Raw genomic sequence first — 16,964 nt, forward strand, 5'->3', positions numbered from 1 at the left:
TTCATGTTTCCTATCTTGCCTCCTCCCCCTACCACGTTCCCTTCTGCTGTCAAGAATTCACCATTCACCTACAAACTAAGGTCAATTTACTGTGACCAATTAACATACAGCCCACATGTCTTTTGAACATAAGATGTCCTTTTTAAAATAGGTATTACATTAGCTGTCTACCAGCCCTCGAGTACCATATTTTCTTCTAACAAATAATTAAAAATGTGTATACTGCTGCTATCTCTTCCCTACATTATTTTGCAAATGCATAGTTGCACAGTATAATTCATCAGGAATTCTTTCCCAAACCAGCCCTTTAGCCACGTTAGTTTTCTTATCTATTTCTAAGTCAATTTTCATGTAATTCAGCCAATCATCTTTTTTTGTGTGTGTGTTGTGCGCATGTGCACGCGCATCGGCAGAATCTACTGCTGGTAAGCCACTGGAATTCAGTGGTCAATTGCCCTGAGCACATTCATTCTTGCATTAGGATTCCAAGCCCTGTTTCCACTTGGATCACCAGTACAGTACAGGACATATCTGAATATAAGTGGCATGGCAGACTCTGCTCCTTTCATTGTCTTGACTAACAGTCGTTCCATGTCCCAAGGCTTATTAGTTGTTAATGTCAGTAAAATTTAATGATCCTGAAAGTTTTAGACATTTCAAGACAGTTTAATGTAATTTCCAGTACACAAGTGTAAAGAATGAAATAATTGTTACTCCAGTCCGATGCAGCACAGAAAAGCACATTAAGATAAAGAACACAGTAATAAAAAAGCAGAATAAATATAAATACATAAGATAGTTTATATACATAGATTGATTGTACATACATGAAGTAACATGAGGCACAGGAGTGTCTGTACATAAAGTGACTCTGACAGGAAATGATAAAGTATTGGTGGGGAGGGTGGGGGTATTGATCAGCCTAACTGCTTGGGGAAAGTAATGGATTTTGATTCTGGTGTCCTATGTTGCCTCCTCCCTGTTGGAAGTGGCAAACAGTCCATGAGCAGAGTGGGTAGGATCCTTCATGATATTGCTGCCCTTTTTCTGGCACCTCTGTATCTATGTCCTTGATGGCAGGTAGGCTGATGCTGGTGATGAGTTGGGTAGTTTTGACTACCCACTGTAGAGCTTTCCGGTCCTCTGCAGTGAAGATTCCGTACCATGTTAGAAAGCTCTCGACTGTGCATCAGAACAAGCTCAGGAGTATTGCAGTGCGAGGTCCAACTCTCTTCAGCTTCCTCAGAAAGTAGAGGCATTGGAACTTTTCTGCCTAAAATGTGTTCTGGGACCAATGGAGGTTATGCGAGATATGCTCTCACAGGAGTTTAAACAGCTCGCGGTTTCCACAGTTGTGCTGCCAGTGTAAAGAGGGATGTGAGTGGTGCTAGTTCTCCTGAAGTCGATAATCATCTCTTTTGTCTTGTTTGACTGGCACCAGGTTCCTCACCTCTCTGTCAGATATTCATCATTGCTGGTGATGAGCCCCACAACTGTCATGTCATCGGCAAACTTGACAATGTAATCCTTATGAAAGGTCTTGGTCTGAAATGTCGACTGTACTCTTTTCCTGTGGCTTGGATTTCTGCAATCTGCAGATTTTCTCTTGAATGATTATTCAGATGTTTGGCCATGGAGTCATGTGTGAGCAGAGTACACTGCAGTGGGCTCAGCTACAGCCCGCCGGGGGGGGGGGCACCTGTGTTGAGGATGATGGGGAGGGAGCACCTGCTGTGCATCTTGACTGTCTGAGTTCTGTTGTTTATGAAGTCCAGCATCCTGTTGCACAGTGGTATATCTAAACTGTGCAGTCAGAGTTTATTCACCTATGTGGACAGTTGCATTGAATGGCAAACTGAAATCCAGAAACAGCATTCTGACGTAAGTTTCCTTGTTTTCTAGCTGTGCCAGGAATAGGTGCATGACAGGTGTAATGTATCTGTTGTACAGCAATTCTGTTGGCAAGCATATTGGTGAGTGTCCAGTGTGCCAAAAATGGAGTTTTCAAGATAACTAGCTGTTCAAAACACTTCAAGATGATTGTCATCAGTGCTACAGGGCAGTAAGTGTTCAGTTCTGAAGGTGTAGAGTCCCTCAGTACAAGGATGAGGGTGGCTGATTTGAAGCACGTGGAGACAGCAGTCTGGATCAGTGAAATGTTGAAGGTGTCTGTGAAGACGTCAGTGAGCTGGTGTGCACAGTCCGAGTACTCAGCCTGGCATGTTGTCTGTGCAGAGTTTTAAAAAAATTAAAAATACTCAAGACACCATTAATAAAAGAAACTGGTGTTGGTGTTTTTAAACTTAAAACTGTTACAGACTCACAGAAAATTTACTATTTCATTGTGACATTGTCTTCTTACCTATTATAATTATCTTAATTAAATAAAAGGGGAATTAATTTGTAGTTACCATTCCTTCTACAGTCTTAGTGTGTTCACACATTAGACTTTATTAAGCTCCTGACAGTGCGACATATGGACCCTGTGAGCATGATTAGCTAAGCAGCACACTGGTCCTCAGAAGCCCTGAGATGCTGACCAGCTGAGGAGGTAAAATCCAACATATTCAAATAGCTTTTAAAAGGAAGTTCCTTGCTTCTCCCCACCTATCATGCAACGATTCTGCAGCAGTTTCGCCTGTAGATGGAGCTGTTTTAAACATTACATAGCCACATGGAAGATGTTCCTTGTTCTTAAAATAAATTCAGTCTCCAATTGGACAATTTTTTTTTAGAAAATAAAGTGGAAACGATTTACATCAATTGACTGAATTGTATATAAACTGTTGCAATTTTCTGGCATTAAATAGTGATCTACAGTAGAGCTTGCAATCCAATGGCTGCAAAAGGTACCAATGGAGTTGTTTGTTTTATTAGTGCCATTCTGCTGGCACTTCTTATAATGATAAACTTTAATTTACATCTGAGTGTGCAAAAGGCAAGTATTATAGAGCTGTCACAACCAAAACACAAGAATATCAATTTTATTGCAAAATATTTCCCAAATCAATGTACATAAGCAACTTATTCATTTAAATTGAGCTTTCATAGAATTGTAATTCAGCTGAAAAATACTAATTGTATGAAATGAAACCAACCATATTTCCAACACCAAAAGCAACACTTCTAAACAGGAATTTATATTTCTTGATCAAAAAGTTACAGAAAATTATGTAACTATGAAAATACATCTATTGTCTTAAACTACTGTATAATAGATCAAATGACAGTGCAGGGGGGGAAAGAATTTCAATGTCTGTACAAAAAGTCTAATATTTACCTGAATATCACTCCAAGTTTTATCACCAGGTTCACAATCCATAATGGATTAATCACCTTGGTATATCGTAATAATCTACTGTACATGGCATAAAGAAAATATCCCTCTGTGTCCTCTCCCTGAGCTGTACACCAACTAAGAAATCAGGAGAGGTGCAAATGAGCAAATATTTTAGTAAGCAACTCAATGGCTGCAGTATTTGCCTGACTCAACATTTTTGCAAATTTGCTACATAATCCCTAATATCCCAGAGTATTTGTTTAAGTATTTGTTACTATCCCAAAATAATTTCAAAGCAATAAAGGTAACAGCATTTCACTTTTCTAACACTGGAAGAACAGAATTAGAAAATAATAAGCCACAAAACAAGTTTTTGTCAAAAAGTTTAAAAGTCTTGGCAAGCTTAAATTTTTGAGTTCTAAAGTGCATTGCTATATAAGCACATTGTATAAGGTTTTGAGTCTAAACATAACAGAAATTAATATCCATTTGCAGAACCTGCCAGATATTATTTGTGGGAATAGCTACTGGTAAGTAGTTGTACAAGTACCAACAACTGCTGGTACAGCTAAATCCATATATTGAAACCAAGCTTTTCCAAGAGGACAGTTTTTTGTATTGCAATAAAAAAAACTTTCCTTAGATTGAGAGCTTTTGAAGTTAAACAAATACATTGCTTTATGTCTGTTATTTATGGTATGTCCCACGTGCTTGACTAACCAAGGGAAGTGTTAACATTTTAAGTAAACCTGCAAATATGATTAATCTAGTTATATTGAATGATGCTCACCATTTAAATGTTTAAAATGTTACACAACTTTAAAAATAACATACATTTCAGCTCATCTTAGAAAATACGAAATCATTCACCTTCTCAAAATGTTACTCTCATACAAATATGTACAATATGAAGATTTGCTTGAATTTTCAAATATGCATACAGCATTTTAACATTTCCTTTGCTAGTGAAGGGACTTAATAAGTTATCCTTAGTCAATGAATTAAAAGTAATCACCAATCTGTAATATGGTTTATCATTGAACTTTTTATATTCAAACTGCTTTTTGGGAGTGATTATATGAAAAAAATGCTACAGTTGAAACCTCAAACAGACACATCAGTGGACAAAACTTAAGATTATTTTTGTTCAGTGCTACTTTTGTCTATAAAATGTCAGGTATGCTTTCAAAGATTCCGGTAGTGGCAAACTCAGAATTCTCTCCCGAAGCAAATTTGGAGGAGCTTCTTCCTGTTTGAGACCTTCATTTAACTCTTTTTCTTCCTCCTCTCTGTTCTCTTCTTCCATTTTGTCTTCATCATCACTGTCAAACTGCTGTGGTATCAACTGATTGCCTACAAACACGTAGGTATCAATTTTATGTCTGCGGACCTTCTTGCGTTTCCGTTTAGGTGCAGCCTTCTGAAGACTGTTCTTGGCCTGTGTCTCTTGATTTATCAAGTTTCTAAGATTGCGACGAATGTAAATTCTTGCCAAGTCCTGCAGGCATCTTACAGTTACTGGTGCTATTGAAACAACATATAACATATTTATTTAATTTATGCATTATGCTACTTTATTACTTTGGCAATGTACACAATAGGTCAAGCTATGTATATATTCCTCAGATAAAGTGGAATTAACGAGTGTGGAACATTAGTCCTAGCCATATGCATGCAAGTTAAATACATTTTTAAAATTTTATTTTAACCATTCTACTTAGATTTTCAGTATAAAACCAAAAAAGAGCCATGTCACAGTAAACTGTTCCACCATTAGTGAAATTCACCAGAAGGTGTGATAAGAGCTCAACTGAACAATAAGTATGGACAAAAGAAAATAAGAGATTTGCAGATACTGGAAATCCCAAGCAACACACATAAAATGCTGGAGGAACTTAGCAAGTCACCAGCTGCTATTGAGGTAAGAAGCAGTTGACATTTTGGGCCAAGACCCTTCATCAGGACTGGAAAGGAGAAGGAAGTAGTCAGAATAAGAAATTGAGGGAAGGGAAGGAATACAAGCCTGCAGGTGATAGGTGAATCCAGGTGAGAGGGGAAGGTAGGTTTGTGGAGGGACAATAAATGAAAAGCTGGGAAATCATAGGTGGGGGGGAGAAAAACAAAGGGCTGAAGATGAACCCTCCTCTCCTATCAGATTCCTTCTTCTTCAGCCCTTTACCTTCCCTCCTCCTCACCTGGCTTCACCCATCACCTGCCAGCTTATACACTTTCCTTTTCCCCCACCTTATTCTGACTTCTTCCCCCTTCCTTTCCAGTCCTGATAAAGAGTTTCAGGCTGAAACGTCAACTGCTTATTCCCCTCCATAGATGCTGCCTGACCTCCTAAGTTCCTGCAGCATTTTGTATGTGTTGCCAGGTTAAATTAAGTATTCCATTTGATTGTGGTGTATCCCGAAAATAATAAATACAGTGCCTTGGAAAAGTACTTAAACCCCAACCCTTTGGCCACACAGTGCCTTAAAAAAAATACTCAGCCCCCACAATTATTTTCACATTTTACTATCTCATTTTCTAAACTTAAAATATATTGAAGTTGGATTTTTGAGCTAATCTACAAAACAATGTACATCATGTCAAATCAAAAAAAAACTCTAAAACTGGTCAACAATTTACTAAAAATTTAAAACCAAAATTGAGAGGTTGAAAAAGTATTTGTCCCATTTATAATTACGACACTAACGTTCCTCAGGTGCAATCCTGTATATTACCCTACCAACTCACCCAATTTGTTGATGCAGAAAATTGGAGGATCACCTGAATAAATACGTATCCCATCTGTCTTTAAGTTCCAAAAGTATGGTAGACTATCAACAGACCAAACCAATTAAGAAGACAAAAGAACATTCAAGACCAAGTCAGGGAAATGATAATAGGGAAGCACAAACCTTGGGAAATACCTCAAGGTACTGAAAATACCTTGAAGCTCAGTGTAATCCATCATGAAAAAGTAAAAAAAAGTGAAACCACTGTCACATTGCCTAGGTCAGATCACCCCTCTCAACTTAGAGAAAAATGGTACTTGTTGGAGAAGTTACAAGATGCCAACAGTCACTCAGAATGAGCTGCAGAAGTCAGTCGCCAGAACTGGAGATAAAGTTCATGGCTCCACAATCTCCAAGGCCTTGCACAAAAAGGGTATTTATGGAAGAGTAGCAAGGAATAAGTCCTGGCTCAAAAAAAAAGCCTATCCTACCCCGTATAGACTTTGCAAAGCATCACTTAGAAGATAATATCAAGATGTGGAAGGTCTTGTGGTCAGATGAGAATAAAGTGGAACTTTTTGGCCTGAACACTGAGCGTTACGTATGGTGCAAATCTAATGCTGCACATCAGCCAGGTAACACCATCCCTATGGTGTATGGTGGAGGTAGCATCATGCGATGGTTTGCTTTTCAGCAGAATGGACAGGAAATCTTGTCAGAATTGATGGGAAGGTTAATGCTGCTAAATACAGAGAGATCCTGATAAAAACCTGCTGGCCTCTTTCAGAAAACTTAAATGGTGTAGTAAGTTCATCTTTCAGCAAGACAAAGCACACTGCCAGAGCAACCATGGATGGTTTTAAATGAAAAAAAACTGATGTCCTTAAGTGGCCCAGTCAGAGTCCTGACTTTAACCCGTTTGAACATCTCTGGCAAAACCTCAAAGCTTCTATCCACTGCTGCTCCCCAACTAACCTGACACAGCTTGAGCAATTTTACAAGGAAGAATGGTCAAATCTTGCTCCATCATGTTGTGCAAAGCTAACAGACACTTATCCAAAAAGACTACTGGCTGTAATAGCTGTGTGAAGTGGCTCAACTAACAAGTAAGCAAAGGGGGATGAATAATTTAAAATGCTAACTTTTTTATTTTTGATATTTTAGTTTTTCATGCTTTACAATTTTCCCTGGTTCTTGGACTCTACTGTGAAAAAAGGAGCATGTGATTTCACAAATAAAAATTCTCAGTTAAATTAATCAAACTCCCTGGTTTTAATACTTATTTATGTGAACAGAGGGTTGGGGGATGAATACTTTTACAGGGTACTGTAAATGAAGTCAAATAGAGTCATTGGGTCATAGAAAAATACAGCACAAAAACAGACCCTTCAGCCCATCGAGCACATGACGAAACCATTTAAACTGCCTAATCCCATTAACTTGCACCTGGACCATAGCTCTACATACCCCTCCCATCCACGTACATTTCCAAACTTCTTTTAAACGTTGAAATCAAAATTGCATCCACCACTTGCGCTGGCAGCTCATTCCACACCCTCAAGGCTCTCATATTGAAGAAGTTTCCCCTCACGTACTTAAACATTTCACCCTTAATCCATGACCTCTACTTGTAGTCTCACCCAATCTCAGTGGAAAAAGCCTGCTTGTATTTACCCTATCGATACTCTATCAAATCTCCTCTCAATCTTCTGTGTTTAATGGAATGAAGTTCTAACGTATTCAAACTTTCCTTTTTACTCAGATCCTCCAATCCTGACAACATCCTTGTAAATTTTCTCTGTACTCTTTCATTCTTATTTACATCTTTCCTGTAGATAGGTGACTAAAACTGCACTCAACACTACAAATTAGGCCTCACCAACATCTTAAACAACTTCAAAATAACATGCCAACTCCTGCACTCATTATTTTATCTATGAAGGTCAGTATGCCAAAAGCTTTCTTTATGTGCCATCACTTCTGATGAATTAAGGACCTATATTCCCAAATCCCTTTGTTCTACCATACTCCTTTCTGCTCTGCTGTGTAAGACCTACCCTGGCTGGCCCTCCCAAAGTGCAACACTTCACATTGGTTTGCATTAAATTCCATCTGCCATTTTTCAACCCATTTTGCCACCTGATCCCACTGCAAGCTTTGAAGGTCTTCCTCGCGGTCCACTACGTCCCCTATCCTTGGTGTCATCCACAAATTTGTTGTTCCAGTTAACCACATTATCCAGATCATTGCTATAGAAGACAAACAACAACAGCCCGATCACTGATCCATGCAGCACCCCACTAGTCACAGCCTCCAGTTAGAGAGGCAACCATCTACTACCACTCTAGCTTCTCCCAAAATTCAATATCTAATCCAGTTTACTACCTCATCATGAATGCTAAGCAACTGAACCTTCCTGACCAACCTCCCATGTGGGACCTTGTCAAATGCCTAAGATCCACGTGGTCAACATCCACTGCCTTGTCTTCATTAACCTTCCTGGTAACTTCCTTACAAAAACTCTATAAGATCAATTAAACACAACCTGCCACCCACAATGCCATACTGACTGTCCCTAATCAGTCCCTATCTATCCAAATATTCATATAACCAGGCCCTTAATAGCTTCCAAAAACTTTCCCAAGACACAGTGAAAACCTTTGCTTTTCATGCCAGACATACCTATCATTTCATCATACAGTACACTGAGGTAGTATAAAGGAAAAACAACAACAGAATAAAGTGTTAGTTACAGAGGAAGTGCAGCGCAGGCAGATAGGCAAGAAGGTGCAAGGCAAGAATCCAAACAAGCAAACAGTTCTAGGGCCTAGTAGTACATGCTTAAAGGCTGTTGTATCTTCCGTCTAATGTGAAGGGAGAAAAAATGCCGTGTGGATGGGTATGTTGATTATTTTGTTTGCTATACCAAGGCAGTGAGAAGTGTATAAATGTGTTTTTGTGATGTGTTATATATAGAATATATTAGGAGATCTCGAAAGAATAGGCAGAGGCATAAAAGGATTGATATGACACCAAGCAAATCAACCATTAGTGGGGAAGGATGCCGCTGAAGGTGCAGAGTAAGAAAAAAAAGTTAAAGGGCAGTGACAGGCAAGAAAAATTAGGGTTTAAGGGGAGGTAACGGGAGCTCTGAAAACCTGTCATGATATATATGAATAGTTGACATTGTTAAATGAAAAATTAAGGAACTATATGCCAAGGTCGATTAGCATCAGGAAAGCAGGAGTGTGAAGGATATGGCAAAAAAACAGCAAATTTGCCGAGACAGTTTTGGAGCAGTCAAATGCAAAAGAACTGCTAATGCTGGTAATCTGAAAGGAGTGCTATAAAATTCAACAGATCAGGCAGTATGAGAATTAAACATTAACTAATTTCTTATCTCCATGTTGTCTGCCCTGCTCAGTATCTTGGAACATTTTCCAACTTGATTTTGAAACAAACAAGCCTGGAAAGATAGTGAAACAGTATGATTCTAACAGCACAGGGAACAAGGAATGATTACAGACAGCCAATATAATTGAGATGATAGAAAATAAAATATTGTGATTGAGTGAATTGTAGTCAAAGATTAGATGAGCATCAAATAGTATGCTGCGAGTTCAACACTCAGGGATAGCTGGATGATTTGCTAAGGAATTCTGTCTTTAAGTGTACACATAAATTCTTTTTACAAAGTTATTTATTACAAGATTGAAGCTTTAAATGAAACATGGATACATTTGCCTGTGACCAACCTCCAAAATATCAAATGATAATTTTGCAATATAGCACTCTAATAAGTCTGGGTGGAACAATGAAGGCTGTATAACAACGATGTTAGGCAGAGTCAAACCAACTTTATCAAGATAACGCACACAAAATTCTGGATGAACTCAGTGTTTCCACCTCCTACCCAAGATCCACAAACCCGCTTGTCCAGGTAGACACATTGTTTCAGTTTGTTCCTGCCCCACTGAATTCATATCTGCATACCTCAACTCTGTCTTATTCCTCCCTAGTCCAGTCCCTTTCTACACACATCCATAACACTTCACACACTTTGGAACTTTTCAATGATTTTAAGTTCCCTGGCCCCCACCATCTTATTTTGACTATGGATGTTTGGTCCCTGTACACCTCTATCCCCCACCAGAAAGGCCTCAAAGCTCTCCGTTTCTTTCTGGACAACAGACCCAACCAGTTCCCCTCCACCAGAACTCTCCTTCGTCTAGTGGAATTTGTCCTTACTCTTAATAATTTTTCCTTTGGCTCCTCCCACTTCCTTCAAGCAGTATGTGTAGCCATGGGCACTCGCATGGGTCCCAACTATGACTGGCTTTTTGTCAATTACGTGGAACAGTCTGTGTTCTAAGCCTACACTGGTGTCCACCCCTCACTTTTCCTACGCTACACTGATGACTGCATTGGTGCTGCTTCCTGCATCCATGCTGAGCTCATCAACTTCATCAACTTTGCCTCCAAATTCCACCCTGCCCTCAAATTTACCTGATCCGTTTCTGAAACCTCCCTCTCCTTTCTCAATCTCACTGTCTCTATCTCTGGAGACAGCTTATCTACTGATTTCTATTATAAACTCACGGACTCTCACAGCTACCTGGGCTATATAACTCTTCCCACCCTATTACTTGTAAAAACGCCATTGCCTTCTCTCCATTCCTCTGTCTCCGCTGCATCTGTTCTTAGGATGAGACTTTTCATTCCAGAACGAAGGAGATGTCCCCCTTTTTCAAAGAAAGGGGCTTCCCTTACTCCACCATCAAGGCTGCTCTCAACAGCAACTCTTTCATTTTACGCCCATCTGCTGCTCTTACCCTATTCTCTCGCCACCCTATCAAGGATAGGGTTCTTTTTGTCCTTACCTACCACCCCACCAGCCTCTGTGTCCAGCACATATTTCTCCAGAACTTCCACCACCTCCAACAGGATCCCACCACCACCTCCCTCACTACCATTCAGGGACCTTCCAGGTGAGGAGACACTTCTCCTGTGAGTCTGTTGGGGTCATATAATGTATCTGTTGCTCCCAGTGTGGCCTCCTGTATATGGTTGAGACCCAATGTAGATTGGGAGACCATTTCACTGAGCACCTATGCTCTGTCTGCCAGAAGAAGTGGGATCTCCCAATGGCCACCTATTTTATTTCCATTTCCTATTTTGATATGTCAGTCCATGGCCCCCTCTACTGTCGTGATATAGCCACACTCAGGTTGGAGGAACAACACCTTATATTCCGTTCTGGGTAGTTTCCAACCTGATGGCATGATCAATTTCTCGAATTTCCGGTAATGGCCGCACACCCCCCCCCCCCCCAACTCACCATTCCCTATCTCCTTTTCGCTCTCTCACCTTATTGCATTCCCTGCCCATCCCCTCCCTCTGGTGCTCCTCCTTCTTTTCTTTCTTCCATGGTCTACTGTCCTCTCCTACTGGACTCCCCCTTCTCCAGCCCTGTATCTCTTTCACCAATCAACTTCCCAGCTCTTTACTTCATCCCTCCCGGTTTCACCTATCACCTTGTGTTTCTCTCTCCCCATCCCCACCTTTTAAATCTACTCCTCAACCTTTTTTCTCCAGTCTGCCAAAGGGTCTCAGCCCAAAATGTCGACTGTACTTTTTTCCATAGATGCTGCTTGGCTTGCTGAGTTCCTCCAGTATTTTGCGTGTATTACTTGGATTTCCAACATCTGCAGATTTTCTCTGGTTTGAGACTTTATCGAGAAGCTACAATGTACAGTCATATGGCATTAATTAACAAAGCTAGAGTGAGGACAAATATATGAAACTATTTAAATTAAACATCTAAATGCATGAATTGAAATGAACAAAAATGGTGTTCTCTAATCGCTATAATGAAGACATGCCTGCAGGAGGACAAGGCTAGGCACTCAATATTCTGGACTACATTTTAAGTAAAGATGGACAAAATAGAAAAGGATGATGCAAGTGAACAACTATGCAAAGCCACCAGAGATACAATAAAAATATAAACACATGAATGAATTTAAGAACATTGGTCAAAAATCACATCAGTGTCTACACTTTCTGAGGAGACTGAGGTATGCAAAACTCTCCATTCCCATACTAATCGCTTTCTACAGGTTTCTCTAGTCCTGTTAACTAATGGCATATGACGTTACACATTGTAATTTTGATTTCTACAGTGAAAGTGTACTGTCTGGCTGCATTATTGTGTTGGACAGATGGTGCAAGGCATTGGACTGCAAAGTCCTACAGAGGATAAAAAACAGAGGAGTACTGGGGTCTTCCTTCCCTCTATTTGTGACACTTTCTAGGAACGCTGTTTACAATGGGCCGGAAACTTTGCTGAAGCTCCCTACCACCCATCCCGCAATCTCTTTGACTCACTACCGTCAGGAAAGAGGTACAGGAACATCAAGACTAGGACTGCCAGACTGGTTAACAGCTTCTTCCCCTAGGCTGTGAGACTAAAGAATACGCTGCCACCTCAGAAGTCTTGTCACTAGGACAGCAAGCTGTTTACTATTAATGCTCTGTTTACTGTTTACCTGTGCTACACACTTCACATGCATTTTGAATTATATTTTATTAATTTACTTGTGGTAATACGTTGTTTTATGCGCTTTGTGTGATTACATGTATTGTGGGTGCACCATGGCCTGGACAAGCATAGTTTCATTTGGTTATATATATGTAGTCAGATGACAATAAACTTGAACTTGTACCATAAGTATCTATCCTTGCACCTCTATTATGAAAAATCTGTATTAATCATTCACAAGAGTGATCAGGTAGAATAGATTTCAGTTTAATAATGATAAAAATCCAAGTCAACTAAACTGTGGCAGAGAAAATCAGTCACTAAACAATATAAAATGATTAAGTACTTAGGATCAAGGAGCAGCATGAAATCATTTTGATACAAAAAATTAAAAAAGTTATTTAAAATAAGGCCATGAGTTTAGTGGCATTCAGTGGTGCATGGAGATTTTTATGTACACATCAAAGATTTAACATGAAGATATGTCAGACAATGAGAAAAGCCAATGGCATGTCAGCCTTGTATGGCCTTCAACTACTTACTCAAAATTACACCACAACATGATTGACCTAACTGGATCTAACATTTGAGGTTCCTCTGAGAAAAACATGATGGGTAAGTTCCACTGGTTTTCTCATAACGATCCTGGGTGATACTAGTCAAAACAGGTAAAAGTATAAGAATTTTGAATGCAAGCTTTAAATCAAGCTTTAAATGAGTTTTTAATTGATTGTACTGATAGTTCAAAAATGACTTCATGCTACAAAAATCATTCTCAGAGTAAAATAACAAGAATGGTGAGCTTCAAATAACACCCTATGAAAAATGTTCAGAAGAACCCTTGACATTAGGGAGAAAGGTACAACTATTAAATTATGCTTACTAACAAAAAAAAATAAAACTGACACATCCCATCAGAGATATTCTGTTCTGCTGCTGGACAGTTAAAAAATTTCATGACATATGCTGATAATATTAAACATGGTTCTGATTCTGATACATCCTGCCTCATGCCCCACATTCACTGCAACTGAAACTCAACTTCTCTCTTCACAAACAAGAGAACATCTGCAGGTGCTGGAAATCCAAGCAACACACACAAAATGCCGGAGGAACTCAGCAGGCCAGGCAGCATGTATGGAAAAAAAGTACAGTCGACATTTCAGGCAGAGGGCCTTCGGCAAGTCCTGCTGAAGGGTCTTAGCCCAAAATGCCATCTGTACTTTTTTCCATGGATACTGCCTGGCCTGTTGAGTTCCTCTAACATTTTGTGTATGTTGCTCACCTTCTCTCTTTTTTAGTTCTAACAAAGTTTCTTTGACCAAGGCATTAATCTTGTTTCTCTTTTCATTGATGCTGCCCGACTTGCCGAATGTTTCCAGCATTTTCTGCTTTTGTTTGTTTCTTATCAAAGCATCATTCCAGGGAAAGGGATTTCTTCGAACCTCAGACCTTCTTTATACAGCATTTCAATATTAGCAGTTAAAGGACACAATAGATGATTCAAGATTATCAAGATGGCTTATTCACACAAATGGTATAGCTCTTCATGTTCCATGCAATAAGGAAATGACATATTTGCAAAGCTCACTTCATTTTGTTTGCTTGTTTTCCTCCATTTAAGAAAAAAAAGAGTACTTACGTAGCTTTACATTTTCTGTCTTGAAACAGTCAGAACGGTTTGGTTGGATCAGAGGAGCAAATGAAACTGCCAATATGTTTTTAGTTTCCCAAGTGTTCTGTCCTGTGCGTATTATCTGTGTAAGCTATGGAGAAGGAGGACATCAAATAATTAGGCAGTCTTCTCCATGGAATGCTAAATAATTTTAATATAACTTTCTGAAATAACAGTTCAAAAAATAGAGGATGACTGTTATTCCGAAATCAGAAAACATTGGCACTTTTCTGTTCCAGAGTACTGATCTCCAGCTTCTTATTTCTCAGCTGGCTGTAGGTTTTGTCAGGGACTTTTAAACAGTGGATCTGCAGGACACATAGGCTTACTCCTAGAACATTTTTTTACTTAAAGATCTGTACTTCAAACTCAATGGACCATCCATTGGACATTAACCATTGCATAATAGACAGTTCAAGAAAAGTAAATGAATGTGGAATTAAAAGAATGTTAATACATGTTCTCTGATGGTTAATTTAGGAGCTGGAAAACCTCCTCCGAGATAAATATATCATGTAAAATTCATTGCCACATCTTGATTCAGTTTTAGGTATGTTTAAATAATCAGTTAAAAGCAATTCCAAAGTCCAAAGTAAATTTATTATCAAAGGATATACATGTCACCATACATAACCCTGAGATTCATTTTCTTACAGACATTCACAATAAATACAAGAAATAATAGCATCAATGAAAGACCATCATCAAAGGGACGGACAACCAACCAATGTGCAAAAAACGAACTGTGCAAATACAAAATGAAAGAAGAAAAAATAATAAGCGAACAAGCAGTAACTATTGAGAATATGAGATTGTGTTCTTGAAAGTAAGTCAATAGGCTGCGGGAATAGTTCAGTGTTGGAGTGGGTAGAGTTATATGAAGTTATCCCCTCCGGCTCAAGAGCCTGATGGTTGAGGAGTGATAACTGCTCCTGAACCTGTCGGTGTGGGATCTGAGGCTCCTGTAACTCCTTCTAAGCTTTCCTTGTGATGGCACTTGCATGCAGGGCCCAGGACAGATTCTCTGAAGTGATAACACCGACATATTTAAAGTTGTTGACCCTCTCCACCTCTGGTCCCCTGATAGTCTCCTCCTCCTGGAGACAAAAATCAGCTCTTTGGTCTTGATGACATTCAGTGACAGGTTGTTATTGTGGCACCACTCAGCTAGATTTTCAATTTCCCTCCTGTATGCTGATTTGTCACCACCTTTGATTTGTGCAATTACAATGGTGTCATCAGCAATCTTAAATCTGGTATTGAAGCTGTGCTTAGCCTCACAGTCGCACTACTGTAAACGAATAAAGTCCGTGAGGTCAAACACAATCGGTCTAACCAACAAAGTCTTATATCTTATCATAATTACTATACCTCACCAACCACCTTCTTGCTCATATTACACAGACAAAATTCCTAAACTGAGACTGATAACATAATCACATCGACAAGAAACAATTACAAATTAAGACTTGGATTTAGCAGAGACACTTTTGTCCTGTTAAATTAATCAAATTAAACGTTTACAACACAACATTCTATTTCTCAATTTGCATTTAACAATGTGTTTTTCATAATCTTTCCAGCGCATGTATAATATACATGGCAAAGTACTTTTGTCAACTAATGAAATATGAAAACTGCATCTTTTAGGGACTTCAGAAATTAGCATTATGTCAATAACAATAACAACCTGAATAACCAATAACTTCCTATGGTTTTAACAGTATATTTACCTAAGGCAATTCAAAAGAGCCTTTACCAGTTAAATGTGAAACTTTATTTCTACTGGCATTCCATACCAATATTTGTACCTTAGAAGTATTAAAAAAGCACAAGAAATACATTTTTGATGAGGGTTGTTATATGTCTTAATGTAGTGGAATGCTTTATCCAACTCTTTCCTCATGATAGACAGCAACTGATCACAATGTACAATCTGCTTTGAATAAATTACAGTCAGCCCTCCTTATCTGCGGGGGATTGGTTCCGGGACACCCCGCGGATACCAAAAAATGCGGATGCTCAAGTCGCTTATTTAACCTGTCTCACCGTGGGTGGACTTTAGGACCTGGGGGAAACTCCGGACCTTATTTAACCTGTCTCAGTGCGGGTGGACTTTAGGAGCTAGGGGAACTCAGATCTGCTGCCTGCGGCTGCTGCTGAATCTGCAGTGTTTCTGTTCCATTGACGGAAATGATCACGACTGAAAATAAAGTGGAAATAATAAAGCGATCGGAAAGAGGCAAAATGCCATCGGTCATTGGAAAAGCGTTAGGCTACAGTCGGTCAACAATCGGAACAATTTTAAAGGATAAAGTGAGAATAATGGAGCATGTGAAAGGCCCTGCCCCGATGAAAGCTACAATTATTACTAAGCAGCATAGTGGTTTAATTATTGAAATACATATGTTTCTTAAGTGGTTTATATGCATAGAAAGGTAAAATATATACTATATACTAAGACAAACGTTTGACTAACTGACGCTAAATAATACCGGATGTATCTGTTCCGACTTACGTACAAATCCAACTTAAAGACTGCCTGTACTTTAAATCATCTCTAGATTACTTATACTTTATTGTCGCCAAACAATTGATACTAGAACGTACAATCATCACAGAGATATTTGATTCTGTGCTTCCCACTCCCTGGATTACAAATATTAAAAATAGTAAAAATTAGTAAATATTAAAAATTTAAATTATAAATCATAAATAGAAAATAGAAAAATGGAAAGTAAGGTA

The 16,964-nt window shown here is 39.0% G+C and overlaps 1 protein-coding gene across 3 annotated transcripts in view; it reads right to left on the reverse strand.

The window, feature by feature from the left end:
* Positions 1-1,519: 1,519 nt before the first annotated feature.
* The window catches only part of pcmtd1 (protein-L-isoaspartate (D-aspartate) O-methyltransferase domain containing 1), a 103,125-nt gene continuing 87,680 nt past the window's right edge, over positions 1,520-16,964 (reverse strand). For 2 of the 3 annotated variants that reach the window (XM_063063509.1, XM_063063519.1), the window contains exons 5-6: positions 14,187-14,310; positions 1,529-4,804 (exon numbers count right to left, since the gene is read on the reverse strand). In XM_063063509.1, the coding sequence (XP_062919579.1) occupies positions 4,434-4,804; positions 14,187-14,310 (495 nt within the window). In that variant the 3' untranslated portion in view covers positions 1,529-4,433. Of the gene's footprint in view, positions 4,805-14,186; positions 14,311-16,964 lie in introns of all 3 variants that reach the window. The other variant, XM_063063530.1, reaches the window with a different exon arrangement.

This window comes from Mobula hypostoma, chromosome 1, assembly GCF_963921235.1.
Source record: "Mobula hypostoma chromosome 1, sMobHyp1.1, whole genome shotgun sequence".
Lineage (NCBI taxonomy): Eukaryota > Metazoa > Chordata > Chondrichthyes > Myliobatiformes > Myliobatidae > Mobula > Mobula hypostoma.